Consider the following 19,773-nt stretch of genomic DNA (forward strand, 5'->3'; position numbering starts at 1 on the left):
GTTTTGCTTTCTCCTGGGTGCATGTCTTTACAGAGACTGAGGGTTCGTCTCTCCCAGTTGTTTTTAAACGCGTCCAAATGAAAAACCTGGAAATTTCTACGTCCCAGTGCAATATATACAGCGTCTACCATTTCCAAATAGTTAACCACCTGGTACTAGTCAAACTCAGCGTTGTATACTGTCTGGCATAATTACTGTGACAAACAGGTTCACATTTGATAACCGATAAGTTAAGAATCGATTATATATATATATATAATTATTTTTTACTATAATAATTAAATACCTACAGACACTAGTGTTTCATCCTTTCGGGAATCTTCAGTGCAGGGTGTCACGATTACTACCAGTCGAACGATTCGAACCCCGTATCACGAGACATCTCTGGCTCGATTAGCGGAGAACATATCCATTCGGCTACCATTAACCGCTTGAAATAACGTTGAATTTTAAACATCTTAATTTTAAGTGTTCATTTACGTCAGTCAGACAGTGATCTAATCGTTATACGATGATCTACGCATAAGAGCTAAATTGACCGACTTTTAATTCAACTGAAAGTGCTCAACGATGAGAAACGAATTTCTTAAAGGGGCTGTCATAATTATTATTTACTATAATAATTAAATACCTACATTATATATATATATATATGTAATAAATGGACGCAATGTATATGCATATTCATCCATGCGCATCGTCGAGTTCATTCAATCTTTTGAATCATTTGAATCTTCAAGCTTAATATTGTGCTTATACTATGAATTCAAAATCTGTTTCAAATACTCCGAAAAAACAAATACTTTGCGAAATATTATGATCACTAAATCGTGTATACTTTTTACATGCTCTTTAAAATTCCACTACACGCCCCCCCATATATATATATATTCGTAAGCCGTGATGAAGGCAACCTTCTAAGGAGAAGCAAATCTCTGATATAAAAAAAAACATAAAGCGGGAGACCAGTACCCGCATTAAGCTGGTCTGCAGTTTAATTTGTTGCTGGCTATCTTGCCTTTGTTTGTTGCTGGATCTCAACATTTTGTACCGAGAGAGAGACTTAGCTGTCGTACACAGCTAAGACTCTGTAACACCATCTGTGGCTTGTTCGTATAGCTTCCATCGAATGACTTATCTGAAAACCTTAAACGTGGCATATCTTATGTCATCGTTCGACTTCTGTATTTTCTACCGCTTCAACTGTTGCACGCTGCCTCAAATTTTATCATCCGGGGACAAATTCTTTTGCACACTAGCATACTTAATTACTATTTACTCCCAATATGTAATACCTTCTACTTGTGTTGATATAAGTCTTAAAATACTTTGTAATAATTGCTCCTTTGAAATTCTGACTCATTTACGCAGATACTTGTTTCCTTTTTTCTTTCTATTTGTTATTGTTTCATATATATATATATATATTTATATATTCATATATATACTGATATACATATATATTTATATACATATGCATATATGTAAAACAATCTATTTATATACATATGCATATATGTAAAACAATACAAAAATAGTAAACGCCGAAAGAGAAGGTCGCACAACCTGCTATAACGTTTCGTACAATTTCGATGTAAACCGGGAACAAGTAAACGTAAGTAAAACTCCTTTTTCAATTTAAATTTTAGATTAGATTTACGGCTTTTAGAAATACGAATCTTAAAACATTAAATAACAATCAATAGATTAGAATACTTCGCCCGTAATATTATACAAGGATTTTTATATACATCTTTAATACACCCATTTTATTCACTCTCGTATTCAATTAAACTTTAAAACTAAAAGGGTCTTAAATCCAAGCACAGATATAACGATAATCTATAGACATTACCTGCCACTAATACGAAACTAAAACTAACCGTAACATTTTTACAAGGCTGTTACGACCATTATATCGAAACAAAAATTTAAAAAATTAAGTATTGGGTAACAAAGAAATAACCAGATCTAATTTAGGAACCTAACGAATGGGATGTATATTAATTTTTTTTAAATGGTTTAAGGCTCTCTGTAGCAACTTGTCATGACTCTGCTCTTAAATGAGGATACGAAAATTAGGCGATATATTAATATTTAAATGGGATTTTCCGTAACCACAACAAAGGTAGATGTTTATCGCATGCCTTTCTATCTAGGGATTTCCCCTTCCTTCCTTCTCTTCAAAAAATGCTCCATTGCCAAAAGTGTTCTTAATCATAAAGTCTGAAGAAATGCTGGTTTTGAAAAGTTTCAAACGACATAATGCTTGAAATTGTCGAACTGGACATGGAAACAATTGTAACGTAAATTGAAATACACTTTTTGTTTCCACCAACACCTTGTTTTGAAGTCTTGTTTTTGCTTACACAGTATATTAATGCTCAATTATAAAATTTGATAATTTTGTAGCTTACTCTTTAAGTCAACCATTTTGGCCTAAAACACATTGGTATATGAAAATTTACTGAATTTCACGAACTCAGTATAATTACATATAAGTCTATATATATATATATATATATATATATATATATATATATATATAAGCATTGATCTTCTATGATACGTTTTAACTTGTAGATAGCCCTAACTAACTTGTTATAGACAATATGAATTCATTTGAATATCATTATATTTTTAAATATATATTTTTATATATTGTTACCATCAAAAATACACAACCATTTTCTATAAAAATGAATAATAGGATAGCGTTGTTCATTAAATTAAGATGACCATCAATAAATATGAAATACATTTTAAAAGTAAAGAAATAATTTTCGTACCGACAACCGAAAAAAAACACCAGTTATATACAATAGATACTTATTATTAGTTTAAATAGAATAAAATACTTTTTATAAAAAAATATAATTTCTGTAAATTAAAACCACTTTGAAATATTATTAACCAATATAAAAATCAGGATAAAAATAACCTCACACTTAAACAAAGATGACTACCTAAATAATCACGTGATGTGAATATGTTTATTTACAGCATTATATCGCCATGCCGATTTCTTTCTAAAGAAACATTACTATTTTTTTCTGAGGAGGATACCAGTACGTCATGAAAAATGGATAGTGACATAAAATATTGTTTGTTTCTGCGTAAAGTAAACAACTCTGTAAAATGTAAAAGTTTTAACATGCTGAAAAAACTGATTGTCATACTAAATAAAATCTTGAAACTTGTAATGTAACTATAATGATATTAGTAATATATATATATATATATATATATACATATATATATACATACAAAATTCGCTTGATATTTTCCTATGAGAAACACAAAATAACTTCTTTGCTTTGCCATACGTATGCATAACTATACTACTGTCATATAATATATATGTGAGTGTATTCGCAAATAAAATGTAATGAGATCTATGCAACCGTCTTTGTAATCGATATTGATTTGTTTTCATTCTTTTATCGCCAATGTATTTACGAAAATTCTTTTTAGGCACTTGTGGAGAACTCAAGGTTTTGTACTCAGAAACTGACATACCAATGCTATCAAAACCCAGCCACTGACCATGTGTATTTTGAAACGTGTGACGGCGTCAGACAGACAGGTTTGTAAGACTTCCCACTCATAATATAACAGTTATTAAAATTATACAATATTTTTACTATTAAAATATATGAAGACTAATCTCATGATATATGCTATTTTGTACTTCCTTTGTTAATCTCGCCCATACTTCGCAATTAGACAAATAAGATAATAATCATGCGGGTAAAGGAATTATATATATATATATATATATATATATATATACATACACACACACACACACACATATATATATATATATATATATATATATATATAATGGGTTAAGAAATTCCAACGAAAGAATCGATTTCAATGATTTAAAAATATTATTACAATGATCTAAACATAATTCTCAATGAAAAACCAAGACACGGAATAATAAAATAATGGTAAAAAATACACCCTTATTTAAATATATATATATATATATATATATATATATATATATATATGTGTGTGTGTATGTATGTATATATATATATTTGTTTGTTTGTTTGTTTGTTTGTTTCGGCTATAACAGCGGAACGGTTGAGCCGGCTCCACCCGTTGAGTTAGCTGCATCTCGAATTGAGGTTGACCACATCCGGCGATCCGATGCCGCAGTATCTATTAGCGAGAGCCATTCCCGATTCCAGCGTCGTATTCCGTAGAGTTGAGGGCCCAGAATCAGCTCAGAGTCTTCCTTCACCGTACTGATCCAGGTCCTCAGCAGTTCTCCGCGTCGCTTCTTCCAGCCCTGTAGTGGAGGCGGGTCAATGGCTTAGCGGATGAAATCGGTCGGCTGTCGGCGAAGGGCATGGCCAAAACCAACGTAGTCTCCTCAAGCGGATGGTTTGGGGTAGAGAGGACGTCTTGTAGCACGTACAGACATCAGTGTTGGTGACAAATTGCTGCCAGCGAACCGAAGGATGCGGCGTAGGCACTAATGATCAAACTACGATCACTATATATATATATATATATATATATATATATATATATATATATATATATATATATATATATTGATAGTCCAAGCTTTATAAATGTTGTTTAGACATATGCTATTTATTAATGGCTCTAATATAAATACGTCCTCTATTACCTGAACTTTTTCCAATCGTAACAGAATTATACCCGTGTTGCCTAAAGAAAGAAACATTTTCCAGCTTCTATCTATTTTGAAAACCAGGTTTGTCTGTCTAGTATTTAAAAATATAGTTGCTCACTCTTCTGCATCTCAGTATAGGTTCATCTCTCTCCTGCTTGAATTTGTAGTGAATCAAACTATTATACTCCGTTACAAGCAATACGAATTTCCTCCTGCGAATGAAATTCTTGGATATGGTCTTGTAAAAATGTTTTTTTTTACAAACTCTGAAATATCTAGCATTGTTTTCCCAATCAAATATTTTTTCATGGAAAGATTTCTAAAAATGCTGATTTTGAGGGACAGAGATCAGAAGCATATGGCATCAACTCCGACATACTCCAGTGATGACCCTTTTTTCTCTAGTACTTTTCTTACTATTCTATCTTTATTTTCATTACAGGTGCTTGACAGTATTTCTAATGTACGTTGTCCCTGTAAAACGTTTACAAAAAACCCCTGTCCATCTACAAACATTGCCAGTAGTTTCACTATCTCTATTTCTACCTAAAACCAAACGAAACTTCCACATGTAAAGTTTCTCTTATAAAATTGCCTCTCTGCATGTTACATTGTAGTGAGACTTTCCCAGTTGACTACAAACATAAACCTGAAGGTTTCAAGTGCAATGCAATCAATTTTTTTTAAACTTCCTACTTAAATAATAAATTCTGCTTCATCACCTCCATCATCACCAATCATCACGATTTGAACAGAATTTGAAGAGAATTTCGAACAGAAACCTTTATCCTCTTCACGAGGGTTCCTATTTATAATGCCTCTCCACGGGACAGAGTTAGACACCAGGGTTGTTTTTTTATGTGGAGAAGCGGAACAACAATTATAAATTGTCTCAGTCGTGAAGGACCTGTCCTCCACTGACAGAGAACAAGAAATTGAAACGCAGCATCTGAAAAACAGAGACTACACTGTGATCTCGACCCGAAGCCTTGACAAGATAAAGATCCTAAGTAATTCATTAATGTAGTTTAGGTCACTCACATTGAAAATTAAACATTTAGGAGAATATCACTTTTACAATTGATTTTTTTTTCAAGTACTCTAACCATTGCGACACGAGTTCGACAGAAACATTCCCGAGTTCGACAAGATACTCATAAAGAAGGTCAGCAGTTACATCGACCGAAACGTTGTGAAAATGACACTGAAGATGAAAGCAATAATCCTCTGAATCCACATAATACGAATGACTAATTTTCTTCTTAAAAATTTAGAAACGTAGTTACAAGTTATTCCGAGAGTATCCTGTACCTTTACATGACCACCATTCGTCCGTGCATGGAGTGTTGTTGCCACATCTGGGCTCGTGCATCTACCACTAGTCTCTCCCTCTTAAATAGAGTAAAAAAAAAAGAGTTGTCAATCTAATCGGTCCCACTTTATCAACTAAGCTCCAGCCCCTGTCCCATCGCCACAATGTTACATCACTGTGCCTGTTTTACAAATATTTGAATGGAATGTGTTCTGATGAACTCGTTTCACTTGTACCCCCCCAACGTACATATCCCCGACAAACCTGCTTAGCAATTATATCTCACCCCTTCTTTGTTGATGTCCCTAAATTAAAGAAAGCTTTCTATTCTAATAGTTGCTTTACTCGAACGGCTAGACTTTGGAATTCCCTTCCTGTTGCCTGCTTCCCTGGCTGTACTGATATGCAGAAGTTTTAATTTAACATAAACAAATATCTTATTAACCTTTCCTGGACATGGCCTTAAATAGTAGCCCCTTACGTCCAAGTGGCGATATGCTTTGTATGAGGTGAAAAAGAGTAAAAAAATAAAAAAATTTAAATTAACAAAAAAAAAAAAAAATATTTAAAAATAATTAAAAAAAGTTTTTTAATTAAAAAAAAATTAAATGGAGCAAATAAATACACGTGTATGTCATGTGTTAATAAAGCATTGCTTGCTGGTGGGCAAAATATTATCCACACAAATCAATGGTTTCATAATTATTATTCGAACTCTGTTTTATTGGCAACAATGATTAAGGAGTGATTTCATTACTAAAACATAATTAAAAAAAACAAAACAAAAAAAAAAAAACAGACAATGATCCTAAACACTCAGGTTGCTCGAATTTCACAGTTGTCCAGAAAAAAAAACACACTTCAAAGTTGTGCGTTAAATCTTAAATTGACGCTTAGAGATAGGATTTACATTAAAGACATGAAAAGAGCGTGTCGTCAACATTTTCCGTGAACATTTGTAAATGAGAAAGTCGTGTTCAAAGTGGACGTCGCATTTGTGTCGATCGAAAACATTCAACCTGAACAACTCTAGCTATTTCATAGCTTTGACTTAAAAATATATGCAAGTCATTAAACAAAAATAATGTGCCTACAAGTAAAAGCCCCATAACGAATCCATCCAGCTATCTATCTATCTATCTATCTATCTATCTATCTGTATATATATATATATATATATATATATATATATATATATATATATATATATATATATATATATATATATATATGGTACTCCTGCAGTATTTTACCCACCGATTTCACGATCTTAGCCGAGCGTTGATCGACATCCGTCGGAAAACGCCGGAACATGGCGAGCGGTACGATACTCTATCAGCCAATCAGGGCGCTTCAAACGAACGCGCAGCAGACGAATAATTTTCATTGAAATTACACACATAGCGTTTCATTTCAGTTATTTTATTGTTCAAAGTAAAAATACACAGCCTTTCATTTCAGCTATTTAATTTAGCGATAAAAAAAAAAACAAAAAAACCGGGAGCTGTTGGAAACATATTTATGCGAATTTATGTGGAGACAAAAATTTGGACACAACCCTTTTGTCTCCATAATAAATCAAATCGCGGAAGGCTACCCGGTTTGGGAAGGAGCTTCTTTCCACATCCTCTGAAAACCCTTTGCTCCCTACTTTGCCTCTCTACAGTCAGTAGAAAATCTTCCAGTCGGAACTAAAGATAAACAGTAATTGTTGTCCCCCCCCCCTACAAACATTACTGAAAAAAAACAAACAAAAAAAAACATTGTTGTTACTGTTTAATAACGTTTTGTTAAAAACAAACAAACAAAAAAAAACATTGAAGTGTTTATTACTGTTGCTTACCCTCCCCCCCAAAAAAAAAAGCTATCGGAAAACAAAATGAACCAAAAAAAAAAAATATTCAACAAAATAAATTTATTTTACTTTAAAAAAACTTACGGTAAGTGTTTGTGATTTATTTTATCCAAATTTTTTGTATTAATTTTATCCATTTTGTTGTGTGTGTGTGTAATATCTTTTCCTTGTAATGTTGTTGCTATTCACATACTTTTAGCGTTCTTGCACTGTAGCTCCGAATTCTCGGCTTTCGTCGGCGTTAACGCCGAAAGCGTTCGTCAACGCTCGGCTAAGATCGTGAAATCGGTGGGTAAAATACTGCAGGAGTACCATATATATATATATATATATATACACATATGGTGAGGCCCTGTCGGTGGGGCATTAGAATACGCCGACTGCCCCCCTGCAGAGGGTTAAAGTCCCTCAATGCGGGCCCTGGATATGACCTTAAACTATATCCAGTTGTGAGGCCCCAGCTTGTGGGCTTTGGGGAGTGTGGAGCTACTCTTTAATTACCATTGCTCCCATGTCCACTCTGACCCGGAGTGGTAGTACCTGTTAGGGTCCCAACTATGGGTTAAATAGAAACCGACGTGAAAACAACAAATATATTCTATTAAAAAATTTTTCTTCAAAATCTTTGGATTCGGCATTAAATAACCTGAAAAGGGTTGATATGCCGTAAAACAAAAACAACTAACCAACCAACATATGGTGCTTGTCACTTCTTGACAGAAGAACATCCATCTTTCCCTTGCTTTATTGTTGATTACTCATTCATTTTTTTATATTTTTTATAAATACATACAAATATATATATATATATATATATATATATATATATGTGTGTATATACATATATATGTGTATATACATACATATATACACTTATATGTATATACATATAAGTTGATATTTATAAAGATATGCCTATACGTTAAATATTTTTATATTGTAATATATTCAGTTTATTTGCAGCAAGCGTTTATTTTTTAAGATTAGATCCTGTAAATTATCCCCTAACTGAGAAGCGTCAGAAGGGACGGCATAAGTAACTTAAAAAACACTCATCTAGTGTATAATGCTTGCTGAAATTAAAGAAGTTAAAATCCTTTTGTTAAATTTATTTTATTTTTTTTTCACAGGCTGGTCCGGAAGTGGTGGCGAGAACAAGTGCGCATGCGGAGTGACCGGAACTTGTGAAGGTAAAGCCGGTAATAAATGCAATTGCGATGCTGAGGCCAGACAGTGGATGTTAGATGGTTCCTATATCAACGACAAGAAACGACTACCGGTATGCAGAGTCTGTACTACCCTGAAGGCAGCCGTACCTGGGAAGACGTATCCAACTGTGCATATATACGTCTTAGACTTATTCTGTAGCCAGAATCGAATTTGTGAGTCAATTTTCCTAACCATACGATGCCAAAAACTACACTGTTAGAATGTGATATTGTTTTAAGTGAAAAATACGGAATTTATGTTTATTGGAATGTTTGTTAAAGTCATAAATTTGATAATGGAAATTACGAAGATTGAAAATGAAACAAGAACGTTTTTTTTAAAGATAGGTTCATTCAATATGCGCATTTATCAATGAGAATCTTTTTAACTTAAATACAACGGAGAATTAATACTATTAAATGTAACAACCAGACTAATACAACCATTTATATCAGTTTGGCGCCAAAGATTTTGCCGATTTAAAATTTCACCTTAGATAGTAAAAGCTGTGTGTTTATGTAAATTTTTATTCATTATAATACCATACTTTATAGCAGAATCCCATCTGCCAACAAACTTAGAATTGTCTCCCTTGAAAGCATCTTTATAGTTTGATACGAGATATGAATCTGACTCATATTCAATCTCCTCTTGTGGTTCTAATCTGAAACTTTATACATTGTTTTGTAATCGTCAAAGTAAATGGTAACCTAACGGAGCTAGGTCAGCAGACGAAATATTTCTAGGATCTACTTGGTTAGTAGTGCTGTGCGATGAAATCGACTCCCTTTCCATTGAGAGATCGTTTTTCGGATCAACATGGATGAGGAAGAATATGACGGATGCTTCAATAACCCGAAAGAAAAAAGTTCTAAATTAATCATTATTATATGTTTAAATAAAAACAATATACACGAAATAACAATAGTTTAAAATACCCTGTTAAAAAAACCCGGCAAAACTGTTCGCACCGACTTAATAGAACTCTTTAGTCGAATTACGTGACTGCATCTAAATAGAAATACACGTATTAACCGTGCTATTTTAAGCATTCGAAAAACACAACATAAGGGAAGAAAAACTAATAATCTTCAAATGGCGCATGTCATAAATTGATAAAGTATTGCTTTCTGCTTGGCACATTACTGTTTCAAACAAAGTAATGACTTTATTAGCATCATTTAAACTCTTCCCTTTCGGATACAACAACAGGAGTGGCGAACAGCGCGAGTACCTAATAAAGATGTGATAATCTATCTGAAACGGGGTAAGAATGATTTCTTATAAGTAATGCTAATATTTGTCTGCTATAAAGAATAAAGTGGTTCAGTATTATTAGTAAAATGGTGTTTCGCTTCTGAATTTCTGAGATAAATTTTAATTATTCCTATTATTTGGAATCTTAGGAGCACTGTTCTCATCTTGAGTGTCATTTTCACAACGTTTCGGTCAATGTAACCACCGACTTTCGTCAGGTGAAAATGTTTATGCCGAACTCAAGAATTTGAAGGGAGTTTCGAACAGAACCCCTTATTTACTTCATGGGTACAGCATGCTTTCGTTCCGACTGAAAAATACAATTTCGAATTACTTAGGACCTCTATCCAGTCATGGTTTATGGGACAAGGGCATGCTACTCCCCTGAAGTAAATAAAGGGTTCCGTTTGAAATTCCATCCACATTCTCGAGTTTGACAGAAATATCCTCGAGTTCGACAAGATACACGCGAAGAAGTTCGGAGGTTACATCAACCGAAATGTTGTGAACATTACACATGCAGATTGTCCAATGGGACTAACGCGTTCAGATATACGATGTAATTACGTTAACATACCGGTGCTCGTTAGATCACTAAAGTTAATTTCTAACACAAAGAAAAGGAAGCACCCATCCTCTCCAAAAACGAACAAATAAATGAGTGTATTAGAGGGAAATGAACCTCTGTCTGATAAACGCGCGATAATTCACTCGATATATACGTTTATGAAAAACAAAGACTCTGATTGGCTAACTAGCATACTTGGCATCACTGAAAATATATAAAACCAGGCTGTAACACCGTTTTATTGCAATAACCTGGCAAATTACCATGAAGAAGAAACGCGGTAAATTCTGTGTAGCTTAATTGCCATACACATTTTCATAACTTACTATATATACATGCATATATTAAGAGATAACATGATATACCGATATGCATGAATATATATATATATATATATATATATATATATATATATATATATATATAGATAGATAGATAGATATAGGTATATAGATAGGACGAGAGAGAAAAGGGGAGAACATATATATTGGAAATTCAGGGGGAAATTGGCAACGTTACAAAGTTATGTAATTTGTCTTTTTTTATGTTAAAATGTTTTTGATTACTGATATAGGTAGATATTGGTTTGCTGCCCACGACAGCAAAGGTCGCTCGGAATGTGGGAAAAGGCAAACTCCTCTAAAGGAGGTGCACGCTTGCATTTACAAAAATTGCCTGAGTATCCCTGTCGGCATTTTCCGGCAACAAGCAATAAACTTGTCCCACTAGAAAGCCATGTGGGAAGGCCTGGGAGGGTGGACCTTCTGAGTGATACCCAGACGGTGTACCTCAGCCCGACAGCTGCGGGACCGGGAACTGGCCCAGTACCTGTCGGGCTGAGTGTCAAGAACGCATCCTTGACGTGTATTCTACCAAGTCTTCAAGCCGCCTAAGCAGCAAGGAGACTCATCCCCATCATTACTGATAAGGATATGACTCCAATGATTCCGACAATCTTACTTATAACTTACGGTTAGGACAATCAACCAACCAGAAGCCTCCAAATTTATAATAAAAAATATCGAATTTTGGATTCAATTTAGTTCACTGTCAACCTCTGTCTTGAAACGACTGAATCGCGACTGCATTGATTCATCATAGCCATCTTTTTTACTAAGAATTACTCAACACTCGAGACCGTGACTACATTGATTCTTCACCACCATATTTGTTATAAAGAATTATTCAACACTCCAGCTCTTGACTGGATTGATTCTTCGCCGATTTGATTTATTATCGCCATCATAATGTCTCAACATTTAATATTTTATTTTAATTTTTTTTACAGGGTATTCGCGTACATGCCAGGATCACCGGGATAATGGGATCGCTCGTTCGGGCAATTATTTCCTAGAGAAAAATGACTATAACCAATTCCCAGTCTACTGTAAGATGATATACACGCCACCCGCTGGTATATTGGTGAGTTACAAATCTAAATGTTACCTTTATTCTCGTTTTCATAGTTTTGAACAAGTTAAACGATATTACGACATTACAGAACGGATGGAAATGCCAAGTAAAAATCAGTTTTTAAGTGACAGTTTTTGGAGATTGAAGATTCAGTCATTAGTACGTGCGATATTAAAGATCACTATTATTAATTCGTTAGACATCTACCCGATTATGGCCGACGAAAGTAGAATAAGCTACACATGTGAATTAAATAAAAGATTTCGTTTGGCATTCCGTACAGATTCACGACTTCAACGTAAAGATTCCTAAGTTCGACAAGTACCTATTGAAAAAGGTCGGCGGTTACATTGTTCGAAATGTTGGAGTAATTACTAGGGCAAGTGGAATAATAACTAAGACAATTGGAGAAATAACTAGGGCAGTTGAAGTAATAACTAGGACAATTGAAGCAATAACTAGGGCAATTGAAGTAATAACTAAGGCAGTTGGAGCAATAACTAGGACAATTAAAGTAATAACTGGGTCCAATGAAGTAATAACTAGGACAATTGAAGTAATAACTAGGGCAATTGAAGTAATAACTAGGGCAATTGAAGTAATAACTAGGACAATTGAAGTAATAACTAGGACAATTGAAGTAATAATTAGGACAACTGAACTGATAACTATGGCAATTGAAGTAATAACTTGGGCAATTGGCGTAATAAGTAGGATGAAATGTTTGAGTAATAACTAGGGCAATAGCATATTCTTTTCATTGTTTGACTCTCCAGTCTGTATCCCTTGATATCTTATATGCTTGTATGTAGACTGATTTGCTTATCGGTTGATTGACTGTGTCTGTGTCGGATATATACTCGGGAGTCCAAATAATGATAAAGATATTCTGTTATCATAGATCTAGTAATAACATTCAGAGTATAGACAGTAGTCCTAACAATTCAAAGAATAGGTGCGGCACGTGAATCAATACTGCTATTTTGTATCGAACCGCAATAATTTTGCATTTTTTTGTTATTGTTTTATATGATTCTCGATGAAATTTATACTTTAACAATTTCGTTCGATTAATAATTAATTGAGTAAACAATTTCGTGGCAGATAAGTTTCAGTTTAAAATCATACTTAAGTATATATTTCTTAAAAAAATGAAAAGTAATATGGTTAAACTTAACATGGAAAAGTAAAGGACAAGTTGCTAAAACTGGAAAAAAATGACAAGACATTCTAGTAAAAAATATAATAAATTTTTAACTTAAAATATTGCATTAAGAATTTTTTTTACATTAAAGTTATAACATTATATAATCAATTCCAGTTTTAACAACTAGTTCTTTACTTTTCCATGTTTAAGTTTAACTATATGACTTTTCATGCTCGCATTTTTCTATTGTAATCCATGATTTTTCGAATCTTCCAGTAAAATCACCTGTTCTTTTGTTTAATTACAGTCTTATTTTTTGCCCCCATAACATGTACATATATAATAAGAATGTACGGCACTCGTCTGCTTTCAATAAAATCTCCAATTATCCCTCTTTCATTCTTTTATACTTTCTGTTTCACTTGTTACTTCTCTTTTCGCGAGATCGGTGAACTGGTAGCAACAGTAGTCGCTGAAGCAACGTGGATGCTATGAAAACTAGTCATAAAAAAGTTTTCTAATCTCCTTATGTTTTTTTTTACGATTTTGAAAACCCGAAAATTCATCATGACTTGTTTTACTGGACGAAAATGAAAATCTTTTTTCACAATATAGCTGAAAAAGTTTATCTATAAACTGTAATAATTGTTTGAATTTTGGTCGAAAAATGAGTGAGCGGTGAAGCTTTAAAGCAGTTCTAAACGACTAAAACTGACACTTAAACATATATTCAAACACTGCCGTGTTTGAATATATATATATATTTGTATGTATATATATATATATATATATATATATATATATATATATATATTTCTTGTATAAATTATTTTATCCGCATTCACTTATTTGTTGCATAGTTTGTGTGTGGCCTAACCTCTCTGTCAGTAAGGTCACCCCACTGACCTTTGGAAAAACTTCGGCTCGTGTCGTCTAAATCTCCGAGAGGCGGTCATATCAGATTCCTGGTAAGCTGAAAACGAATAGCAAAGCTCACGCAGGCAAGAAAGAAAAACAGACACGTGAAATTCTAATCTAGTAGAGTTAATTTCACAAAAATTACAGACGTTTTTACAGATATATCCACGTGAAGTTCTTAAGACATTTCTCTTCGGAGATGGCACTCAGATGAGTCGGAGGAAGAGAGGGGGGGTGGTCACGTCTTCAGGAAGAGGTAGTTTTACCTCGAGATTCTGCTTCAATCTGCCTGGAATCGAACTAATTTCGCGCGACACTAGCATTATATAGTGGGGTGTGTGTGTGTCGGTGTGGAGGTCCCCTAACCCAATCAGATTACGGCACGCATTTGGGGAAACCCCAAATTTTGCGAGTGTGCAATTCGGCCATATCACTAGCTTTGCAATCTGGGAGCAAAATCAACATTTAATTCCCATGACTTCAAAGTTCAAACCCCGTCATTCAGAACCAATGGTAATGAGTTCGCCCGGCCAGACAATGTCAACGCCATTGTTCTAATATTTCCTGCCGTCCATTTTTCGAATGACAAATATATCTCTATATATATCTATTTTGACAATGAATTAAAATATATATCAATTTCAAGTCTTAGGATATCCGCTATCGCCCGGGATCTATGAAAGTAATCTTACTATAGTAATGCGGTCTCCTTCAGGTTCCTGGAAAGTCTGAACCTCCCGAATGGGGAAGAAAACGCTCCCTTAGGTCAATTAGGTCACATGTGTTAACTAAAGAGGTAGCAGTTTACTTTATTCTGTTTATCTCTCTAAAACCCGCCTTCTTTCAGATTATAGCACAAACGTCCCAGAAATTGTGTGAAATCAATTGCTGATAGTAATTTTTTTATTAAAGGTATTTCACATGAAATCGTCAATATCTATCAGCAGCAAAAGCAACCTCTCACTTTACGTTGCTATAAAGCAAACGAGAAAAGACCCGCTTATATAATATTCAGAATATAAAGAAGAAGCACATAGGATTTATTCAAGCTAATGTATCTACACAAATAAAATGTACAGTCGTATATGTATGGTTGATTTTAAATCTGTATTTTTTTTATATATTTTCTTATAGATAATCTTTCCGAAGGTTGCATTTTATGATATCACCAGTGCGGGAATTGATGTCTCGGTGGAGTATTATGTTCTGGACATGAAGTATATTAAAGAAATCATTTCGAAAAACGTCTACTGCACACAAGAATTGATTCTGAACTGCAACCAAGGAAAACTAGACTTGAAAGGGACTTACGGCTGGTATTCTATAGACGGGGTCCTGCAGAAGTTCTGGTCCGGAAATGAAGGTAACACTTTAATTTAAGTGCGCACTTTGATTTTTCATGTGCAAGAAACCATGCTGTCAGACTATTGTCAATTCTTAGAACCAATACTCATAAAATAAAAACCCGAATCAAGTAGCTTTACTCCCTACGCAATCTTTAAATGTAAAATCTTTCTTCATTGTTATGGTAGCATTTTCATCTTGCTCTGGGTTGTGTAGTCATCGTTTCTGAATGGCCTGTTTGGAGACTAAATGTTGTGGTGGCACACATTCATTTGCATATGTGGATAGTAATTGCGCATAAATAGGAAGACTCAGTTAGTCTGAGGGTGTGTTCACCAGAAGCCACCGAAGGCCGTCGAGAGCAGATATGTTTCTCCAGCAAAGACTCTCTTATTTGACACCCTTATGTAAATATCCTGTAAATATACCTTTTCCTAATACACTTCTTATTTGATCTACCTTGTTTGTTGAGCCGTCATTTGTATTGCTTTCTACGTTACTTGTTTCAACCTGCAAACTTAACAATATATATATATATATATATATATATATATATATATATATATATATATATAATGTTTCTATTATTTCAATCTCAAATTAATTGCAAGTGATTTCAATAGATTATCCGCCCATATCATCAGATGATTTCAAGTTAAAAGTTCTAATGATATGGGTGTATAATCTTTATCCTGTCTATTGAAACAACTTGTAATAAATTAAATTAATACACTCCAGGTTGAAATAATAAAACATATATTTACCTCTACTAAATAGGAATGCAAATATATAAAGTACTAATTATAGTAATGGGTGAGAAGCAGTAAAATGGATTAATCCTAATCTTATAAATACAACATTGGTAAATTAAAAATATATATCCATTCGGAATTTGGAAACAGAGGAATCTCACGGTTAGGAAGACATTTTTTATAACATGAATAGGCTAGCTAAATTAATCAAGAGTAGGTAATTATATCTAATATATAGAACAGTTTTTGTTCTTGTGATTTAGGGAGGTGGTGTCTGATCAACACTGCTGGGGAGCCATGATAAAATACACTGTTTCGTTTTTAAAACCCCGAAACAGTGTTTCATGGCAAACAACTGTTGATCCCTTTAATTAACATTAAGACTATTGTAAATTCGAGAGAGCAAGATGATGCATTTATTGCCGGTGATTAAATGACTTGTTGACTAAATAATTTTCCCAACGAATGATGAAAAATACACAAACTAAATTTTTTAATACAGTTATGAAGGTTAAAAATACTTGCAAGACTATATATATATATATATATATATATATATATATATACATACATACATATATAGTAAGTTATAAAATGTATTCGGTGATTAAGCTACACTGAGTATTCCGCGTTTCACCCACTCTAGGATTCTTCAGGCTTATGCGCATAAGCCTGAAGAATCCTAGAGTGGATGAAACGCGGAATACTCAGTGTAGCTTAATCGCCGTATACATTTTATAACTTACTAACTAGCTATATTAATTTTATGTGAGTAAATTAAGTAGTTATATATATATATATATATATATATAGTCTTGCAAGTATGTAAATATATACATATATATCTGTGTGTATGTATGTATAAATCAAATATATATATATGTATATATATATATATATATATATATATATATATATATATATATATACTAGCAGAAAGAAACTGGTTGTTGCTCGAAATTGAACTTTCCACCCTCTCATACTTTTGTAGTCATCGAAATCTTTAATATCGATCATTTGGGACCCACTACTCTGTATCGCGAGGAAGCTTCGCATACTTCTCCACAATCATTTAGTCCACATTGCATTGTTATCTTCATTGCACTGTAGAGAACCTACTATCGATTTTATAATGTTATTGTATATTATAGCTTGAATTAAAGTTTATAATGCAAAACTTAAGTGCGATGGTTCAATTGTGCTCTAAACAAAAACGCTCATTTCAAACACGCCACCGTTTTACATAAAAATAAAATCTAGAATAGGTTCTTTGATATAACTGGGGCGCGTTCGAAATCAATGTTTTATTTAGATCTCAATTGAACTATGATACTTGACTTTTGCATTTTAAACTTTAATTCAAACAATTATATAAAACTAATTTTATAAAATCAACAGTAGGTTCTCTACAGTGCAATGTAAATTACAATGTATTGTGGACCAAGTCACTGTAGGGAGGCATGTAAAACATCCTCCCGATACACCGTAGCAATCAACCAATTTAATTGAAAGATGTTCCATCTCATCGACTTAGATGCCAATAAAATTATAAAGAGTAAGTAAATACGTTGATCCTCATTCAATCCCGGGCAAAGTTGGGTCCACCTGTTTGTTCAGAGTTCTGTAGTTTTGTTGCTATTCTTTAATGCTCTTTTAATTTTAGTAATCATTATCACGCTATGGATTTATATAGTTTCTATTTGGTTTCCTTTTTCTTGCTATTGATTACTCAGTAGGTGTTCTCACACAGATCACCGCAAGTGATCGCGCACTGTTAATGATCTCATGTGCGAGTGACAAAATATATTCCCAGATTTTCAGTATCCCCCGCCTCTTTCGATAACAATTTAAAGAAAAACCTGTTCCATATTAGCACACCGGGGTATTGCCGAATTATCTGAGCAAGGAAATTATTATTGGCTCACATGGAGCTTTCATACAAGTCAACAAACGATAAGTTTGGAGACCTGTGGTGTTCTCTGGAAGCTGAGTGACAACAAGTCTTCCCAGACGTCCAGCTCTCTGCACCTCCTTCGATAGCATTTGCAGATAAATCTGCGTCATCGCAACAACCTCATACCATTAATTTCTCGCTGGTAGTAGCCATTGGTTTATACTGGTTTATTTGAGTGGCACTAAGCCTCTCCACGATCCCAGTTCTCTTTGCGCCTGTCCAGCAGAGGTTTGGCCAGCGCTCTCTCCTCGGTCTTTCCATCCACCTTGACCCTTCTCGGCTCTTTGGTATCACTTTTCTATTTGGGGGGCAATGATGAGACAATGGGGGATGCATGATGGTGGTGTAGAACTTGTAGATATGCAGATTCGGCGTTCTTCATTCCCTGTAACGCTTCTTTGTTATATTGTCTTGTGTTATTCCCACATTCTAGGGGTTTCCTTAATGTTTCAGCCGTTTTCTTTATCGTTAGGCATTGTAGTTTTGCAGTTATTCCTCTGATTTGAATTTCTGCCACACTTTTTTCAAAGTTTTTCGGAATTGTTCCTAGTGCTCCTACTATTATCGGTACTATTTTGATTTTCTTCATCATCCAAATCCCTTTTAACTCTCTGGCTAACTCTGTGTATTTGCTTCGTTTCTCCTTTTCTTTCATACTCACCCTGTGGTCAGCTGGGACAGCAAAGTCTACGATTTGACAGGATTTTTCTTTCTTGTTAATTATTACGACATCTAGTCTTCTTCTTCTTCCTCTTCTTCTTCTTATTATTATTATTGTGTGGATGGAATTAGATTTGTTTTAAAGAGAAAAATGCAATTCAAGAGCATATATGGTTAAATTACGTTTTAGGAATTTAACTTGATTAGATTCTATAAACAATAACAAAAAGGAAATTTTAGATGAATAAAAACAAATATGACTTTCTGAATTTTTGAGATGAGGAATGGTTATTTGTATTATTATTCGTCTGACTACTATTTTCATCCTGAGTGTGATTTTCAAAATGTGTCCATCGATATAACCTCCGACTTCTTCGGGTGTATCTTGTCGAACTCGGGAATGTTTCTGTCGAACTCGGGAATTTGGACAGAATTTCAAGAGCTACCCCCGTGAAGTAAATAAAGGGTTCCGCTCAAACTTCCGGCTAAATTCTCGAGTTCGACAGAAACATCCCTGAAATACATGAAGAATGTCGGAGGTTATATCGACCGAAACGTTGTGAAAATCAAACTCAAGATGAGAACAGTAGTCCTATGAATAATAATACAAAAAAACAATTAGGTTTTCAGAAAAAAAGGATGTGCGTTAATAAGAATAATACCTAAATACGTGATACAGATGTCGGCTGATAGAATTCTTTATGGGCGTGAAAATGACGTACTA

The 19,773-nt window shown here is 33.9% G+C and overlaps 1 protein-coding gene across 1 annotated transcript in view; it reads left to right on the top strand.

Moving 5' to 3' along the window:
- Positions 1-19,773, top strand: part of LOC145246702 (uncharacterized) — a 329,042-nt gene that overhangs the window by 183,941 nt on the left and 125,328 nt on the right. The window contains exons 21-25 of the mRNA XM_080108431.1: positions 1,539-1,615; positions 3,475-3,586; positions 8,958-9,209; positions 12,150-12,283; positions 15,474-15,702. Of these exons, the coding sequence (XP_079964557.1) occupies positions 1,539-1,615; positions 3,475-3,586; positions 8,958-9,209; positions 12,150-12,283; positions 15,474-15,702 (804 nt within the window). The remainder of the gene's footprint in view (positions 1-1,538; positions 1,616-3,474; positions 3,587-8,957; positions 9,210-12,149; positions 12,284-15,473; positions 15,703-19,773) is intronic.

Source organism: Euprymna scolopes, chromosome 24 (genome assembly GCF_053919585.1).
Source record: "Euprymna scolopes isolate OS-2025 chromosome 24, ASM5391958v1, whole genome shotgun sequence".
NCBI lineage: Eukaryota > Metazoa > Mollusca > Cephalopoda > Sepiida > Sepiolidae > Euprymna > Euprymna scolopes.